The sequence below is a fragment of the Heteronotia binoei genome, chromosome 17 (genome assembly GCF_032191835.1).
Source record: "Heteronotia binoei isolate CCM8104 ecotype False Entrance Well chromosome 17, APGP_CSIRO_Hbin_v1, whole genome shotgun sequence".
NCBI lineage: Eukaryota > Metazoa > Chordata > Lepidosauria > Squamata > Gekkonidae > Heteronotia > Heteronotia binoei.
Window position 1 is genome coordinate 6722420 of NC_083239.1, and position 19054 is coordinate 6741473.

General features: G+C 47.5%; 1 protein-coding gene across 3 annotated transcripts in view; it reads left to right on the forward strand.

Annotated features, from left to right (window-relative positions):
• The window catches only part of LOC132585651 (proto-oncogene tyrosine-protein kinase Yrk), a 50673-nt gene that overhangs the window by 22324 nt on the left and 9295 nt on the right, over positions 1-19054 (forward strand). Inside the window, exons 5-8 of one of the 3 annotated variants that reach the window (XM_060257506.1) lie at positions 167-270; positions 8997-9146; positions 10041-10205; positions 16621-16800. In XM_060257506.1, coding sequence (XP_060113489.1) covers positions 167-270; positions 8997-9146; positions 10041-10205; positions 16621-16800 — 599 coding nt within the window. Of the gene's footprint in view, positions 1-166; positions 271-8996; positions 9147-10040; positions 10206-11723; positions 11880-16620; positions 16801-19054 lie in introns of all 3 variants that reach the window. The other 2 variants (XM_060257507.1, XM_060257508.1) reach the window with 2 other exon arrangements.

Consider the following 19054-nt stretch of genomic DNA (forward strand, 5'->3'; position numbering starts at 1 on the left):
ATTCCTAGCTTTCCATCAAATGCTGGACATGGAGCCTAGGATGATATCATGCCGATCAGAGCAGGCTTAATTCTCTATTGCTGGGGCCCTCCTGATTCAGAGACTGAGGGACCATCAGTCCATGTAAAGCAGCTTCATGGATTCACACGCATGTCTTCTTCCCCAGGTGGTACTTTGGGAAAATTGGCCGTAAAGATGCAGAGAGGCAGCTCTTGTGCCATGGCAGTCCTCGGGGAACCTTCCTCATCCGCGAGAGTGAGACCACCAAAGGTACTTACGCTCCTTTCTTTCTAACCTCCGGGACAAGCTTCTGGGTTCTACTGTGTTGACAACACAGTTTTAGGGGCCTGTCTTGCATTGACATGATGGACAAGGAGGAAAGGTGCTAGAGTTTTTGAACTGGAACTTGTAAGAACATAAGAGAAGCCCTGTTGGATCAGTACTCTAAATGAGGCTGCACCATTGATTTATACAGGGGCATTATGATACCGGCTGGTTTGTTTTCAATTCCCGTCTTCATAATTCCCAGCATAACGTTGGCCTTTTTTATTGCAGTTGCACACTGTCTCAACGTTTTCAGTGAGTTATCTACTACGACCCCAAGATCTCTCTCTTAGTGAGTCTCCACCAGTTCACACCCCATCTACTTGATTTATAGTTAGGATTTTCGGCCCCAGTGTGCATTACTTTGCACTTGGCCATGTTGAACTTCATTTGTCATGTTGATGCCCACTCACCCAGCCTCAGCAGATTCCTTTGGCGTGCCTCACAATCCTCCCTGGTTATCACCAACCTGAACAATTTAGTATCATCCACAAGCTTAACCACTTCACTGCTTACTCCCAGCTCCAAATCATTAATGAACAAGTTAAAAAGCATTGGACCCAATACTAAGCCCTGCGGTACCCCACTGCTTACCACCTTCCACTGAGAAAATTGCCCATTTATACTCACTCTCTGTTTCCTATTAGACAATTTTTGATCCACAAGAGGACTTGTCCCTTTACCCCACAACTCTTGAGCTTACTTAGGAGTCTTTGATGAGGAAATTTATCAAAAGCTTTCTGGAAGTCAAGGTAAACAACATCTATTGGGTCCCCTTTGTCCACGTTTGTCCACCCCCTCAAAGTTCTCTAACAGGTTAGTGAGACAAGATCTTCCCTTACAGAACCCATGCTGAGTCTTCCTCAATAATTTTTGTTGAATGTGCCTATTAATTCTCTCTTTAATAATGGTTTCCACCAATCTTCCTGATGGGTTTGGCTCTCCCCCCCCCCCCCGTAGCTGCAGAAGGGAAGCCAGATGTGGAACAAGGCTGTGGATTTGGAGGGGGGGGTTAGTCTCCCCCCATTGCCATTCCCCCAAGACAATTAAGTTCAGAGTCTAAAATTGCCAAAACGTGCCACTAGTATAGTCCTTTCACAAGACTTGGTGCTTTGGCAGCTTCTAGTGTCCCCATTAGTGGACCTCCTGATGATACCTGCTTGTTTTGGCCACTGTGTGGGAGAGTGTTGGACTGGATGGGCCGTTGGCATGATCCAACGTAGCTTCTCTTATGTTCTTATGACTTTGTCCCTTCAGAATGTACATGTGTGAATTACCTGTCAAAATCTTCTTACCTGTGGGGGGGAGGAAGCAAAAAAAAAAAGAAAGCATGATCTGAGACCTTAGAGTTTACCCTCAAACAAGTGATCCCACAAGTGCTCCATTGAGATTATCAGTTCCTCATGAGAGGATTGTGGGAGGGAAGGCAGCAAGATACAGCCAAACCTCATCTGATCTTGGGAGCTACAATGGGCTGCTATTTGGAAGAGAGACCACCAAGGAAGACTCTGCAGAAGAAGATAACAGCAACCCACCTCTACTTCTCATTTGCCTTGGAACATATGAACATATGAAGCTGCCTTATACTGAATCAGACCCTCGGTCCATCAAAGTCAGTCTTGTCTTCTCAGACTGGCAGCGGCTCTCCAGGGTCTCAAGCTGAGGTTTTTCACACCTATTTGCCTGGACCCTTTTAGTTGGAGATGCCGGGGATTGAACCTGGGACCTTCTGCTTCCCAAGCAGATGCTCTACCACTGAGCCACCGTCCCATCCCCATGGAAGCCGTGAGTCAGCTGCAAATTGACAGCTCTTATGTACGTATGAGAGGAATGTGCCATTCTTTTATGGAGCTTTGAAGGAGCTCCAAGAAATATGTCATTTAGAGAGGCTGTGACTGATTAAGCAGCTATTAAAGTGTTCAAAGCCAAAACGCTTGCCCAAATCCTCTATGGTATCCCTATTTGGATCTCAGCTTTTACCAGGAAAGTGGAGGGCATTCAAGCCTCATTCTTTAGACAAATTCTTGGTTTGCCAAAATGTGTGTCCTACTTTGCTGTCTGCTCTGAAGTGGGTCAGTCTTTGGTGGAGACAAAAGCCTGGATTGCAGTGTTTAAATTCTGGCTCAAAATTCATTTTAGAACAGATCCCAACAGCCTTCTTGATTGTATGAAAAGAGACCCATATATTTCATCCTGGACAGCAGTGCTTCTGTCTAAACTCAATCAATTGGGGTTAGAGGTAGATGATTTTTCTACCGCTGATGAGTCATATATCTTCAGATGTATTAAACTGAGACTATGGGAATCGGAGGATACAAAATTACGGCCAACTGACCCTTATATTTGCTCTCCAGCTTCCTTAGGTCTTTATGCTTTTTGTGGCAAAATGCCCAATTATCTATCAGACCTAACCACTCCAAGTCATCGCAGGGCATTTATGTTGGCTAGACTAAACGCGTTTCCCTCCAAAGTTTTACAAGGGAGATATCAGCGAGTCCCTTTAGCCGACAGACTTTGCTCCTGTGGAGCGAATACCCCTGACTCAATCCAGCATATATTGCTTGATTGTTCTTTATACCATAACCTCCGTAAAGATTTATTTGGCAAGCTTTCTTTTTCTCCAGATTTGTCTATTCTGCCACCCTGTTATTATTTATTGAGTGATACTGAGGGGGTGGTTAGTGAGGCTGTGGCAAAATTTCTGGCTGACATCCTTAAATTTAATTCTGACCATGTTTGAATGCATCTGTACGCTCGGTTTTATCTTGATTTTATCGCCAATGTTTAAATTTTAATATTCTGTGTATTTTTATCTGAATCTATTATGCCATTAAAGGTTTGGTATGGTATGACTGATTAAGCACGTTAAGATTTAGAGTTTTTCTTTCAGTATTGTCTATTGGATGTGTTTGCAATATGTCATGATACGCATCTTGATCTGGGTGGGTTTACAAGCCTAACAGTTCAGTCCTAGGCAGAGTTACGCTCCGCTAAGTCCACTGCAGTCAATGGGTTTAGAAGGATGTAACTCTCTTAAGAATACAGCAGCCCTGTTTGCAGGTGAAAGTAAAAGCATGTACAATCAATGTACAATGTACACTTGCTTTTTCTTTGTATACGTTTTGAGTAACGCATGTATAGCTGAACGTGTGACTGAAGCCAAACATTTTTCTAGGTGGTGGTGCTAAGCGCTGTGGAGTCACAGCTGACTTAAGGCAACCTCGTGTGGTTTTCAAGGCAAGAGATGCTCAGAGATGGCATACTTATTAAGTCTGCTTCCACATCACAACTCTGGTATTCCTTGGAGGTCTCCCATCCAAATACTAGCCAGGGTCGACCCGCTCAGCTTTCTATATCTGACAACTTTGGGCTAGCCCGGGCTATCTAGATCATGGTTTTTCCAGTTGCTGGCCCCCAGTTTCAGTTGCGAGGTGAATGCACGTTGGCTGTTTCTTACAATACATACATACATTCAAAGTTTACATATATTCACAAGTAACAAGTGAACAGCACTTCTGTTCCATAGAATCTGCTGAGGAAAGTCTTTGTGTGACCATTCAGATGGCAGTGTGGCCTATAGGATAGAATTAGAAAGCTGAGCAGCCAGGTTAAAACGGATAAAAGGAAGTACTTCTTCACCCAAAGGGTGATTAACATGTGGAATTCACTGCCACAGGAGGTGGTGGCAGCCACAAGCATCGCCACCTTCAAGAGGGGTTTAGATAAAAATATGGCGCAGAGGTCCATCAGTGGCTATTAGCCACAGTGTGTGTGTATATATAAAATTGTTTGCCACTGTGTGGCAGAGTGTTGGACTGGATGGGCCATTGACCTGATCCAACATGGCTTCTCTTATGTTCTTATGTTAGAATTCAGAAGTGCTGTTCGCTTGTTACAGTGAATACATGTACATTTTTAAACCCCTTTTCTGGGGTCACGTTGCAGAGGCGGCCCAATCCCTCCATTCTATCCTATGGGCTAATAGGATAGGATGGAGTGTGGGGGGGAGAGAGATCCTTTCCCTGAGTTTGCACCCCAGGGGTGAAAAAGCAGGGAGACAGCCCCGGCCACTGGCGCCTCTCAGGAGACCCCTGAGAGGCATGGGGGGAACTCAGAGAGGCAGCCACTGGGCAGCTGCCTCACCGAATCACATGGGGGGCACCCAGTTTGGTGCCCCCTGGAGGCTGGCACCCTATGGAAACATCTAGATTGCCTAGTGGCAGGGATCCTCTTAAGCTGAGCAACGTTATCATAGAGAGAGTGTTGGTCTGAAAGGTATCACTAAAGGCCTCTGAGGCAGAACTCACTGGGGCCAGTCCTGACTATGGCTGCCGGTTCCAGGTTGGTGGGAAATTCCTGCCAGACACAATTTCTTGCTGTGGAAGCCGACTGGGTGATTTCAGACCAGTCACAGACTTCCACCCTAACCTACATCACAGGGTTGTTGTTCAGGTCAAAGGGGGGAGAGGAGAATGATATGAGCTGCTTTGGTCTGTGGAGAAAGACAGTCCTTTTCCTACATAGAGGCTGCAGGGAGGGGGAAGGCAATGGAAAGCTGAAGTCAGAGGGGCAGTTAAAGGGAAGGAGATAGGGTTGCCAACTTCAGGTTAGGAAATTTTCTAGGGATTTAAGGGGTGGTGCCTGGAAAGGGTGGGATTTGAGGGAGGCTGGGATCTCAGGCATGTACAATGCCATTTCCTCCTGGGAACCACTGTTGCCAATCTCTAGGTGAGGGATGGAGATCGCTCAGAATTACAACTGCTCTCCAGATGGCAGAGATCAGTTCCCCTTGAGGTATGTGTGTGTGGAGGGCAAGGAGAGAATGCCTTCGCTTGGGTGGTTGAGAAGACACCAAGTCTTGTGGGGGGGGGGCACTCACCCAGAGCCTGCTTCTAGAGCCCATTGTATTTGTCACCACAACGGGCCTTCTTCCCAGTTTATTCATAAAAGTCTATACAATATGGATACATAACACAAGCAGATCTGTGAAACCAGCTGTAAAAAGTGAGCTTTTTTAACAAAAAAAAAAATCTTTTTTTTTTGGTTTTGCATATCATCTTGGCTTTTAAATTTTTTTCACACTTTTTAATTTTCACACATCCATATAGCAAGCAAAAAAAACCAAAATTCAGGCAGAACTGAATGTTCATTTGCAATCCAGAGAAGATTAAACAGTAAGGGGGGGTGGGGAAGACTTGGGCTAGAAGATCATCAGTGGAGGCAGTTACCTAAGGGGTGGCTTGGCTTCCCCTTGCTGGAGATCTTCCAGAAGAGAGCGGACGTCTGTCTCTCAAGGGATTCTCTAGTTTTAGATTTCCTGCAATGGCCAGAGAGTTAAATTAGATGGCCTCTAAAACCCTTCCAGTTCGAGAACTGATTAATTTGAATCAGTATGTGGAAATTAAGACAGCCAACTGCCTGGAGGGGAGGAAATGCAAGGCTAATGGTTAGAGAGCTGGAGAGACCCACATTCAGCTTTCCATTCAGCCAGGAATCCCAGTGGGATAACTGTGGATCAGTCACTCCCTTTATCCTTATTTTTCTTCACAAGTAGATTAAGCACAGGAAGAGAGAACTTCCACTGCTACCCTGAATTCCTTGGAGGAGGGGAAAGATAAAAAGAGGATAGGTAGAGAAGCTCTCAAGGGATCGCTTTCCTCTCCTTCCCTTGCCTGCCGACAGCACAGGCCTTCAGTCTCTGGGGTTTGAGTGTCATCCTCCTACCCCCAGCCCTACACCTTTTGTGGCTTTTCTTTGATTCCACCACCCATTGCTTTTCTGACAGTCGCTTATGTGATCCCTTGGCCAGTTTTCCAGCTTAGCGAAACCAGGGAGCTTGCTTTATCCCCAGTTCACTGCTGCCGGGAGCACTTTTCTTGATTATATTGGGATGTTTTGTAGCTACTTCTCTGCTTCCTGTGTTTCACAGCATTTGGATGAGGCAGTTTACAACCTACCCCCGCCCCGCCCTTTGTGTGTGTGGATGTGTGTCTATATGTCTAGTGAGGACCTCCCACATTCATTTGATACCAGTGTGGAATTCAGAGGGCACTGGCCAATCCTGGGGTCCAGAATGCCTAATGATCACCTGGAGCTGCTTTCAGGGAGAGCTGGTTACAAATCAAATTATATAAATAAGGGAAACTGTTAGTTGTGGCCAGGTTATCAGGTTCAAACTACACAATACATTTGAGTACTTTTTCATATTCTACATAGCCAGAAAACAGCTGCAGAGGAGCACTGTTTTCCCCACTTGGGGGGGGGGGTGCAGTTGCAGTAAATATACAAACCACTCATGTGACGTCTGAATGCATCGTGCAGTTTGGACCTCAGAATTTAACTTTGTGCTTGTGTTAGGCTAGTAGAAGTGTAATATAGCAAAAGTCACACTTTTTGAGTACAGTGGGTGTGAGAACGAATGAAGCTGCAAAACCAGAGAAGGCAATACACTCATACCGATTTTGCACTAGGGCTTGTCCTGAGTGAAGATCCCTTTTGCCCCCGGTGTTTCTCTTGGTTTCCGCACAAGCTGCCCCGGAGCTGCGAATTGGCACGTGGCTTTTCCGCAGCAAGCAGAAACTGCTTGTAAGAGGATCTCGCTTTCTGCGGAAAAGTGTCATGCCAACTTGCAACTCCGGAGCAGCTTGTGCAGAAACGGAGAGAAATGCCGGAAGCAAAAGGGCTCTCCACCCAGAACAAGCCTAGTGCGAAATCGGTCACAGATTGCGAGGACGTCACTGCCATACCTAGGAGAACAAAGCTGGAGTCAAGTCGCACCTTTGAGACCAACCTTTATTTAGAATGTAAGCTTTCGTGTGCTCTCTAAGCACACGGAGAGCCAGTTTGGTGTAGTGGTTAAGTGTGCGGACTCGTATCTGGGAGAACCAGGTTTGATTCCCCACTCCTCCACTTGCACCTGCTGGAATGGCCTTGTGTCAGCCATAGCTCTCACAAGAGTTGTCCTTGAAAGGGCAGCTGCTGTGAGAGCCCTCTCCAGCCCCACCCACCTCACAGGGTGTCTGTTGTGGGGGAGGAAGGTAAAGGAGATTGTGAGCCGCTCTGAGACTCTTCGGAGCGGAGGGTGGGATATAAATCCAATATCTTCATCTACCTCACAGGGTGACTGTTGTGGGGGAGGAAGGTAAAGGAGATTGTGAGCCGCTCTGAGACTCTTCGGAGTGGAGGGCGGGATATAAATCCAATATCTTCATCTACCTCACAGGGTGTCTGTTGTGGGGGAGGAAGGTAAAGGAGATTGTGAGCCGCTCTGAGACTCTTTGGAGTGGAGGGTGGGATATAAATCCAATATCTTCATCTACCTCACAGGGTGTCTGTTGTGGGGGGCGGGAAGGGAAAGGAGATTGTGAGCCGCTCTGAGGCTCTTCGGAGTGGAGGGCGGGATATAAATCCAATATCTTCATCTACCTCACAGGGTGTCTGTTGTGGGGGAGGAAGGGAAAGGAGATTGTGAGCCACTCTGAGACTCTTCGGAGTGGAGGGCGGGATATAAATCCAATATCTTCATCTACCTCACAGGGTGTCTGTTGTGGGGGGCGGGAAGGGAAAGGAGATTGTGAGCCACTCTGAGACTCTTCGGAGTGGAGGGCGGGATATAAATCCAATATCATCATCATCTTCTTCTTCACTTCATCAGATGAGGGGATGTGCTTAGAGGGCACGTGAAAGCTTACGTTCTAAATAAAACTTGGTTGGTCTTAAAGGTGAAACTTGACTGCTGCTTTGTTCAACTACTTCAGACCAACACGGCTGCCCGCTTGGATATACCTAGGAGAAAGAAGAGAAAGAGCCCCTTTAAAACTTTTGACTCCTGTGTTATTACACCATCTGCTGGTGTCTTGGGTCACTACATCTCAATAATGTTTCCACCTGGACGATGGGATTTAAATCAGGAGGCATCATTCAAATGGCCTGAGTGGCAGAGATTCTGCTTTGCTTGCAAAAGGTCCCCGGCACAGTCCCCGGTATCTCCAGTTAAAACAATCAGGCATGAGGTGATGCGAAAGTCACAGTGTACCACTCTGACCACTCTGAGCTCTGGCTTGCCAGTCACAGTGAACCACTCTGAGCCTGATACGCTAAGAGCCTTAAAACTGGGACTTGAGCAACCATCCTCCTTCTCATTGAGAATAACTGAACTAGGATTTGAAAGTCCCTGGATCGAGTCCCCACTCTGCCGTGGAAGCTTGCTGGGTGACCTCGGGCCAGTCACTCTCTCTCAGCCTAACCTAACCCAGAGGGCTCTGCAGAAGAGGAGAAGAAGGAGGAGGAAAGTGGTCATCAAGGGAGGAAATTAAACTCAATCCCTTCAGACTAAATGGCATGTCATCCATAACTGGGCCGTTAAATATGTGATGTGGTTGAATAAACCCAAAAGCAGGACATGCAAAAAAAAGCTATAGAGCGTCTCTTCTTGCTGAACTAATTTTGCATCAGCAGGGAGGATGAACACTGGAGTTTTTTCTGCTTGCACCTCCCATTTCAACCAACTCATTCAGCTGCATGAGTAGATGGTTGCCTTGGTTCCCACCCCCACCCCCAATAAACTGATGCAGACAAAAGCGCTTTCAATGAGATACTCCCTAAGAGACGTTGGTTCTGTCTTTTTGGAAATCCTCTGAGCGTAACCTTCCCTCTGCTTCCGCTTCTGGCAGGTGCCTATTCTCTGTCTATCCGCGATTGGGACGAGGTGAAAGGTGACCATGTCAAGCACTATAAGATCCGGAAGCTGGACAACGGAGGCTATTACATCACCACACGGGCTCAGTTTGAGACTGTGCAGCAACTGGTCCAGCATTACGTCGGTAAGGCAGGGGGGCAGTCTGAGTTCCAGGAAACCCTCTTGGGGGAGGGTGAACGGTGTTCGCTGGATCAAAGAAATGCTGGGCTGGTATTTACACACCAGGAGCTCATCACTTACTCTTTGGCTTAAATCCTTGGCTATTGCTCTTCGGCTGCACTATCATGGTCATTTGACATTGGAGTATCTCGGATGGGCTAGCCAAGGTCCACTAAGTGAGCAATTGCTATAATGCAGTGATTCCCACCATGGTACCTACCAATTTGCTGGTTTCTTCCCTAAAGCAGAGAGCCAATCCTGGCTTTCCTCTGCCTCACTTGTAGGATGATGCTTGGCTTGGAACCTCCCATTGTAACACCCGTACAGATGGCAGCCATTTTGTGAATAACTTCCCCACCTCCCATGGCAGCCATTTTGTGAATACCTCCCCCACCTCCCATGGCAGCCATTTTGTGAATAATTTCCCCACCTCCCATAGCAGCCATTTTGTGAATAACTTCCCCACCTCCCATGGCAGCCATTTTGTGAATAACTTCCCCACCTCCCATGGCAGCCATTTTGTGAATAACTTCCCCACCTCCCATGGCAGCCATTTTGTGAATAACTTCCCCACCTCCCATGGCAGCCACTTTGTGAATAACTTCCCCACCTCCCATGGCAGCCATTTTGTGAATAACTTCCCCACCTTCCATGGCAGCCATTTTGTGAATAACTTCCCCACCTCCCATGCAAGCCATTTTGTGAAGGCATCCAGTACTCTTTTCTCAACAGGGTATATTGATGGTTTTAGGAGATTTTAAGAGTCCTGCGAAAGCAACTTTTGTGAAGTATTTGTGTCTGCTCTCTCATCATTTTCTCTGTTTCTTTTGATCTCTCTCTCTCTCCTTCCTTTGGCAAGAGAGAGCTGCGGGGCTCTGCTGCCGCCTGGCTGTGCCCTGCCACAAGGGGATGCCCAAGCTAGCAGACCTTTCCGTCAAAACCAAAGATGTTTGGGAAATCCCGCGTGATTCGCTGCAGCTCATCAAGAAACTGGGCAACGGGCAGTTCGGGGAAGTGTGGATGGGTAGGGCTGACCTCAAGAGGCTGAGAGGCTGAGTGGGAGGAGAAGGAAGAGGAGACGAAGAGGCACCAGGACTCTGACTGGCCACTGGAGGGTGGCGGGGGGGGGGATGAGCCACACCAAGAAGCTGCCCCATCTATGGAGATCAGTTAGCTTTTGTAACATTTGCTCTTCTGGGGCTGAGACTCACTCCCCAGTTTCATTTTGCTCCTCTCCTCATGGCTAATTAGGACACAACTACATGCTATACCCAACACCTGTTGGGATGTGGGTATGCAGCCAGACTGGCAAACGAGTATTTTCTGTGCTTTTATGAGTTGTCACCCTAGCAGTTCTCCTGCTACATTTTGTCCTAATATTACAAGCATTAAACAATGACAACTTCTCTGGATAGATCCTTCCCCCAAATATGATAAACCTTAAAGAACACTGAATACAGCAGCCTTATTGAGCCCACAAACATATGGTTTGACACCAACACGAGCATCCTACAAGAATGTGAAAAAGATCTGCCGTCTTGCAAAATGGCAGCTACTGCGAAAATGGCTGTCTCTGCTACTAATAAAGTAGCGTATTTGTAGGGTTGCCAATCCCCAGGTGGGGGCAGGGGATCCCCCGGTTTGGAGGCCCTCCCCCCGCTTCAGGGTCGTCAGAAAGCGGGGGGAGGGAAGGGAAATGTCTGCTGGGAACTCTATTATTCCCTATGGAGATTTATTCCCATAGAAAATCATGGAGAATTGATCTGTGGGTATCTGGGGCTCTGGGGGGCTGTTTTTTGGGGGTAGAGTCACCAAATTTTCAGTGCCTCTCCCCAAAATACCCCCCAAGTTTCAAAAAGATTGGACCAGGGGGTCCAGTTCTATGAGCCTCAAAAGAAGGCGCCCCTATCCTTCATTATTTCCGATGGAAGGAAGGCACTGAAAAGATGTGCTGTCCCTTTAAATGGGATGGCCAGAACTCCCTTTGGAGTTCAATGATGCTCGTCACAGCCTTGATCCTGGCTCCACCCCCAAAGTCTCCTGGCTCCACCCCCAAAGTCCCCAGATATTTCTTGAATTGGACTTGGCAACCCTACGTATTTGGCTTTATTGACTCAAAAAACATGTATTTTGACATCGATGACCATCCTACATGGATTTTAAATATTGCAATAACCGTATCTGCCATCTTGGAAAATATCCCAAAATTGGAATGTCTACCCCAGAAGACTATAAAGCAGCTGTGCCCTGAAACACATGCAAACAATACAGTTCTCTGTATATATATTCTTTTTGCAGAGGGGAAGGTAAGGTGGATCCAGAACTATTAAAAGTTTTCCACTGTGCTAAATATAAGCCGAGGGCTCCATCCGGCGGTCAAAGCAGATATTGCAGCCGGGCAACATTTGTGCCCGTGTTCTCCTCCTCTTTCTCCTCATGGGCTCCAGCCATTGCACAGGTGCATGCGAAACTCATAATTCATTCCATTTTCCACCTCACTCTCTCTCCCTCATTCAACCCACACCCATCCCACCCTTTACAGAGTTCAATGATGGTCTCTGCCACCTTCTAAGCAAGGTCTGCCCCAGTATGAAACCCCAGACTATGGGACTGGCCAAAGATGCATGGGAAATCGTGCGCGAGTCCATATACTTGGAAAAGAAGCTTGGCATGGGATGTTTCGGAGATGTGTGGATGGGTAAGGTGGGGTATATATTGGGCTGTCAGCCTGCACACAGCAGGGAATGTTACGGGGTTCACCTCGTGGTGGAGAGTTATGTTTTAGTATCCGTCTGCTTCCGTAGGGAGGCTGGTGGCTAGACCTGCTGGAGACCTGATGACCGCTGTGTATTAACAGAGCTGGCAAACATCCTTTGCATTATCTAGCTGAAAGGAGTTTGAATGGAAAGGCCAGGAAAGACTTCTGCTTGAATCCTTAGGCAGTTTCTCTATGGCTTTCTTAGATAGGGCTGGCCAAGGTGAAGCAAAAGCTTCTCTCAGATCGATTTCTCACTAGGCTTGTTCCGGTCTTAGAGCCCTTTCCCCCCTGGCACTTCTGTCTGATTTCACAGAAGCTGCCTGGGGCTGCAACATGCCCTGCCTTTCTTGTGGCAAGCAGAAACCAGTTTTCAGAGGATCTTGCTTGCCGTGAGAAAGAGGTGGGGCAAGTCAGAGCCCCGCGGCCGCTTGTGTGAAATCGGACAGAAGCGCCAGGGGGGAAAGGGCTCTGAGACCAGAACAAGCCTAGTGAGAAATTGGTCTCGGATTAATTCCCTGCAGCTCTTAGGAGGATTCTGTGTGTTTGTGCATTCCATGCATTCACAATCTCACTTTGCAAAATAAAATGTGGTGGTACATTTCTCAGGTGATGTCTTGAGGATTTTTTTTTTAAATAAAAGCATGTTTCTAGTCCTTTTGGAAGTCCAGTTAGCATTGGAAGAGTTAGGATAAAGCACTCAATGAAGGGGTTGCAATTAAAATGGATTTCTGACGGTGAAAAAAATGGGCCTTCGGCATGCTGTGTAGCTTCTAGAACCCTTAGTAAGACTGGCAGGAGCAACAGAAATGGTGCAAAAGGAGGGCTGAAGGAGACAAGGGGCTTCCTCCCCATGTCTTTCAAAGCTGAATTACAGCTGTTTGGGGCCTTGATTTGAATTGGCACTTGGTAGGGAGGATAGGGGAGGTTTAACCCTTCCACTCCTGCATCATTTTGCAAAATGTGCTGTTTGTGCTGTTATAGCACTTTTAAAGGAGAGAAAAAGATGGATACCCTTGGTTTAATTTCATGAGAAGGTTGGTGGCTTTGCTTTGCAAAACTACATGGGTATAGAACGGCTCACCCTTCCCTCCTCATGTGGCCCAATCGGAATTTTTTTTCACACGGGACTGCCACTGGCATCCAAATTTCATTTATTTATTTTACTATGTCCACCTTTTTCTCTGGGAGTCGAGGCGGATTAAACAGGGCGAGTCGATTTCATCAGTAGGATGAGACATCTAATAAACGCTGGGCTGGGACCGGGATAAAATAAATCTGAAGGAGACAAGGGGCTTCCTCCCCATGTCTTTCAAAGCTGAATTACAGCTGCTTGGGGCCTTGATTTGAATTGGCACTTGGTAGAGAGGATAGGGGAGGTTTAACCCTTCCACTCCTGCATCATTTTGCAAAATGTGCTGTTTGTGCTGTTATAGCACTTTTAAAGGAGAGAAAAAGATGGATACCCTTGGTTTAATTTCATGAGAAGGTTGGTGGCTTTGCTTTGCAAAACTACATGGGTATAGAACGGCTCACCCTTCCCTCCTCATGTGGCCCAATCGGAATTTTTTTTCACACGGGACTGCCACTGGCATCCAAATTTCATTTATTTATTTTACTATGTCCACCTTTTTCTCTGGGAGTCGAGGCGGATTAAACAGGGCGAGTCGATTTCATCAGTAGGATGAGACATCTAATAAACACTGGGCTGGGACCAGGATAAAATAAATCTGAAGCAAGCATAGAATGTTAAACATGATTCCGAATGCACACATGGTGCAGAAAAAGTGGTATCGCATAGGTAGAAAACTATGTAGTGACAGCAAGGCTGCATATAGCACACAGATAACAGATGTCCTGTTGTCTGCAGCGATACAGTTCACAGTCCCTTCTCTTTGTAAGTACCTTTCTGAAGTAATGACAGGTAAAGGTCTCTGTCAGCTTTGGCTTGCCTTTAAGCCATCGCACTCCCTCCTCTTCAAGGGCTGCAGGCCTCCTTCTCTAGCTGAGTGTCGTCCCCTAGCATGCCTACAGCTCCTCGCAGTGGAGGACAGTCTCTCCCCTGATCCTCCCCAAAGAGGGATTGCATGAGGTTTCATTTTTGCAATATCCCCCTTGCAACCTGTCAGGACCATCCTAGCAAGCCCGTGCGTCAGCGTTGAAGCCAGGATTCTTTTCTTGAGAGGGCAGGCAGGGGGCAGTTAGAGCTTATTTCCAAGGAAACCTGCTAAGCGGATTGGGCTGCTCAAAGGAATGGAGAAGCTGTGCTTGTTTTGTTTTGACTGTGTGTCTTTGCCAGGTCAGGACTCACAGACAAACATTTATAGGAAACTTTATATTAAGTTTATTTGTTGAGTACTTTGGAGGCTTGGGTTGTTTAAAACTGTCACCTTCATATATATTTTTTAAAAGAAGGTTTTGTCTTGTAGCATAGCCTCACCCTTTAGAAATGCTAACGACCTCCCTGATCAGAGTCAATAAAACGATCAGTTCACACCTAAAGCTAGTCCGTTCCTTTCAGCCCAACAACACTTTAGAAATGCTAGCGATCCCCCTGGCCGGACAATTCACACCTCCAGCTAGAAGCTGACAGCTAGCAGGGAAATGAAAACAGCTTTTACCTACCAAAGGGTTTTTTCCCTCTGTCTCTCACCAGAGCAGACATGGTACAATCAATTTTCTGGCTGGGCTGGACAAATTGAGGAGGGGGTGTTGTCGAGTGAAAGCCCTCTCATAGCTATGGATCTCCCATGTTCAACTGTGTTGTAGGGTTGCCCGCTTCTAAGCCGGTCCCTTTAACAGAAGCTTGATCCCCAGCTATGTTTTTATTTTCTTTTTCTGAAATGCACGTAAAGGCCCCACTCTCGAGCTGATGATTCCCAAGGTACCCAGCAATAGTCCCACAGCAACAATACAGTGTTCATAAAATGACAACCATAAATATCTAAAACATGAAGACATCAACACTGTAGCAGCGGCGCGCCCAAAAGAAGCTGAACAATAGCCCCTTTTCTTAACAATTGGTAGGTCGTATCATCCTGAAAAACCAGTCAACGACATAAATAAAATCAAAACTTTACTCAGAGCCTTGAGATAAGATTGCTATAAAAATGTAAAAACGATAAAAGCAAACTTAACAGAATTCCCTGTAGCAGAAACTTTGTCAGATGCTTGAAACAAAAACCCCTAAGTGTCACGGCTGGGGCCGGGTCAGGCAAAGTCCAGAGGCAGTCCGAGGTCTGTAGCCAGCAAGCAGGAGTGTCCAAGGTGCCAAATCCAAATCGCTGTGCAAGTATCGCAGGTCCGAGGTCCAGAAGCCAAGGTCAGGGAGTCCAGAAGTCAAAAGCCAAAGTCAGGGAGTCAGGAACCAAAGTCAAGCCGGAGTGGATGCTAGAACGTCAGGGAGATGACTAGTTGCTTCCACAAAGCCTCCTCCCAAAGCCCACAGCTATATAGCCCTCTGCTGGCTGTTGCCCATTTGGGCTAATTGCTGGCTCTGGGAGGCAGCCAGGATCCTGTTACAACTCAAGCATCCTTGCTCTTAGGAGGGCCAGAATCCTCTCAAAACTCAGGACTCAGGGAGCGTCTTGCTTGTGAGCGTGCCGCCCTCCTCCGATCCCTGAGGTCCTGACGGAGGCGGTCACGCACACGAGCCACCCGAGAGGGCGAGGCAGGGGGGCTGGGATCTTCTTCAGCAAGAGGCAGGGGTACTGGTGCAGGTGGCAGGGGTACAGTTTCCTCGGCAGACTCGTCTTCCTCTGCAGGGTCCCCAGCACCCATGACACTAAGTATGCAGATCCAGACATGCGCATACAGGGAGAAAAACATAGGTTTAATTTTTGCAATCCAGTTTACTATCTGGCATTAAAAATTCAGCAGACTTGCTTTTGGGCACATGGCTGTTGGGTGGGAGTTCTGCAATCAAGGTGCTACCACTGAGAAAGCCCTGATGATGTCCATCTCAACCAGAAGAGAAAACAAGTTGGCACCTTGTATTCCTGTTTAGTAGCTCCAAGTCCTTGCAAAGTTTTACTTATGGATTCCTTGCAAATCAAGTATCTGTTCAAGGGACAGTAGAGGTGGGTGTAGTTACTTCACAGCACTGTTCTAGCACTTTACAAAAGGGGCAAAACTCAAGCAGGTCTCAGAGAAAGGAGGGAGAGTGCTTATATCCCAATTTAAAGAGATCTGCCTAGAGATTAGACAGATTTATGGAGGAAATGATCCCTCAATTGCTACTAGTCCTAAGCAAAGCAGTCAAAACACCGATGTTAAGAGTCAAGCCGGGGGAAGTCTTGGCCTCTGGGCCCTGTTTGTTGGCTCTCCAGGTCAACTGATTGGCTGCTGTTTGAGACAGGATACTGACCTAGAGAGACCACTTGAATGATCCAGTGGGGCACCTCTGGTTTTCTTACTAAGAAGGGATGGTAGTAGAGGCATGGGGAAACTATTCTCTTCAACTTGAAGGATGGGGAGGACTGACCCTTCATTCTTAGGTTCCTTATTCTGGAAGCTTTATCTCATTGTAACACATTTTCTCACCATTCATATTGTAGTGGGCACCATTTTGATTCGGTCATGGCCTTTCCTCATCCATCTCCATTTCCACTTGGGTTTTGGGTGGAGGTGGGCAGGGAGGTCCTTTCTCTGCCTCTGTGGCCCTGACACCCTTTTGCTTGCTCAGGCACGTGGAATGGAACCACCAAAGTGGCAGTGAAGACCCTGAAACCAGGGACCATGTCTCCAGAAGCCTTCCTGGAAGAGGCCCAGATCATGAAGCGTCTGAGGCATGACAAGCTGGTGCAACTCTATGCTGTGGTGTCAGAAGAGCCCATCTATATCGTCACTGAATTCATGAGCCAAGGTTCAAAACAAGGGTTGAGTTCGAGAGCCTTGCTGCTCAGACAGAAATTAGCCTCAGAGCTTGCAAAGGGCAGGCAGGCAGGGAAGGGAGTGTTTGCGGGGTGGGGGGTGGCTGCAAAGAGGTGTCTGGATTAGGCATATCCCAGATGGAACTAGGGACATCTTTCTCTCTCGGCTTGGCTTCGCGAACGAAGATTTAAGAAGGGTGCAATAGTCCACGTTTGCTGCAGGCTCGCTGGTGGCTGACAAGACCAATGTGGGACAGGCAGGTCCGGCCACAGCGGCTGCAGGGAAAAGTCTGATTTAGGGTTGGTCCTGTAGCAGTGCGATTCTTCCTCAATCTCCTTTTGTCCTCAAGACCAGCTATGCGTGTGTTCTCAAAGGGACATCTTTATAACACCGCGATTTGTGTACTTGGAAGGATCTCTGGACCTTCAATTATGTATTACAAAAGGTTTTTCTCTCTGTGATGGAGGAATATGCCCTTCCTGAGGAGCTCAGGAGTGGTATGCCAACAACTCTGTGAGGTAGGTCAGGACTCAGGAAGAGAATGAAGAAGACAACTGAAGATTTATACCCTGCCCTTCTCTCTGAATCAGAGACTCAGAGCAGCTTACAATCTCCTATATCTTCTCCCCTCACAACAGACACCCTGTGAGGTGGGGGCAGATTTATACCCCGCCCTTCTCTCTGAATCAGAGACTCAGAGCGGCTCACAATCTCCTCTATCTTCTCCCCCCACAACAGACACCCTGTGAGGTGGGGGCAGATTTATACCCCGCCCTTCTCTCTGAATCAGAGACTCAGAGCGGCTTACAATCTCCTATATCTTCTCCCCTCACAACAGATACCCTGTGAGGTGGGGGCAGATTTATACCCCGCCCTTCTCTCTGAATCAGAGACTCAGAGCGGCTCACAATCTCCTCTATCTTCTCCCCCCACAACAGACACCCTGTGAGGTGGGGGCAGATTTATACCCCGCCCTTCTCTCTGAATCAGAGACTCAGAGCGGCTTACAATCTCCTATATCTTCTCCCCTCACAACAGACACCCATGTGAGGTGGGGGCAGATTTATACCCCGCCCTTCTCTCTGAATCAGAGACTCAGAGCGGCTTACAATCTCCTATATCTTCTCCCCTCACAACAGACACCCATGTGAGGTGGGGGCAGATTTATACCCCGCCTTTCTCTCTGAATCAGAGACTCAGAGCGGCTTACAATCTCCTATATCTTCTCCCCTCACAACAGACACCCTGTGAGGTGGGGGCAGTTTTATACCCCACCCTTCTTCCTGAATCAGAGATTTAGAATGGCTTACAATCTCCTATATCTTCTCCCCTCACAGCAGACACCCTGTGAAGTGGGGGCAGATTTATACCCCACCCTTCTCTCTGAATCAGAGACTCAGAGCAGCTTACAGTCTCCTATATCTTCTCCCCCCACAACAGAAACCCTATGAGGTGGGTGGGGCTGAGAGGGGTTTCACAGCAGCTGCCTTTTCAAGGACAACTTCTTGCGAGAGCTATGGCTGACCCAAGCCCATTCTAGCAGGTAGAGGAGTGGGGAATCAAACCACGCATTTAACCACTACACCAAACTAGCTCAAGGCTTCAGAATAAACTTCAGGGTGGAGCAGGGGCCGTGTGAACCCATGTCTCCCTAGTCCTGTTTTAATTCTTCACCACACCGCATTGGTTGGCCAATATATCATGCAATGGAAATGGTTTAAAGGTAGAAGTGGTTCAAAGCAGCCGTGTGTCCCTGAGTCAGGCAGCAATGGCTGACATCTGTAGTCGCGGCTTTTGAAATGGCTGTTTGGACATCCCGTGGCACATTTGCATGCATTTCTTTGCAAATGTACTAGGAACAAAAATGCAGCCTCCCTCCCCCTGCCCCAGATTAACTTCTGAAGATATCAGAGCAAGGAAATCTGATGCGAGAGAACTCGGGCATCTCAAGCATTCTTGAAAGGCATCCTAGAAACCTTTACCTCTAGGAGTCGGGGCAGTCAGCTGAGTGGCTGGTGGGAAATTCCGAGGGCTCCCGAATGGAAGATGGTGAGAGCAAAGCAGTGTGGATGGCTGGTGTTCTTGGAGCTTTGCTTCCTAACTCAGAATGAAGTTGGGAGGGACTGCCCAGCTGCTTGGGTTGGAGCCATCGTACACGGCTTGCCTCTCAGGAACTAGAGAATAGCAGAAATGGAGAGCAGGAAACAGAGCACAGTCGAAGGGCTTGGGTCTGCGTGGGAAGAAGC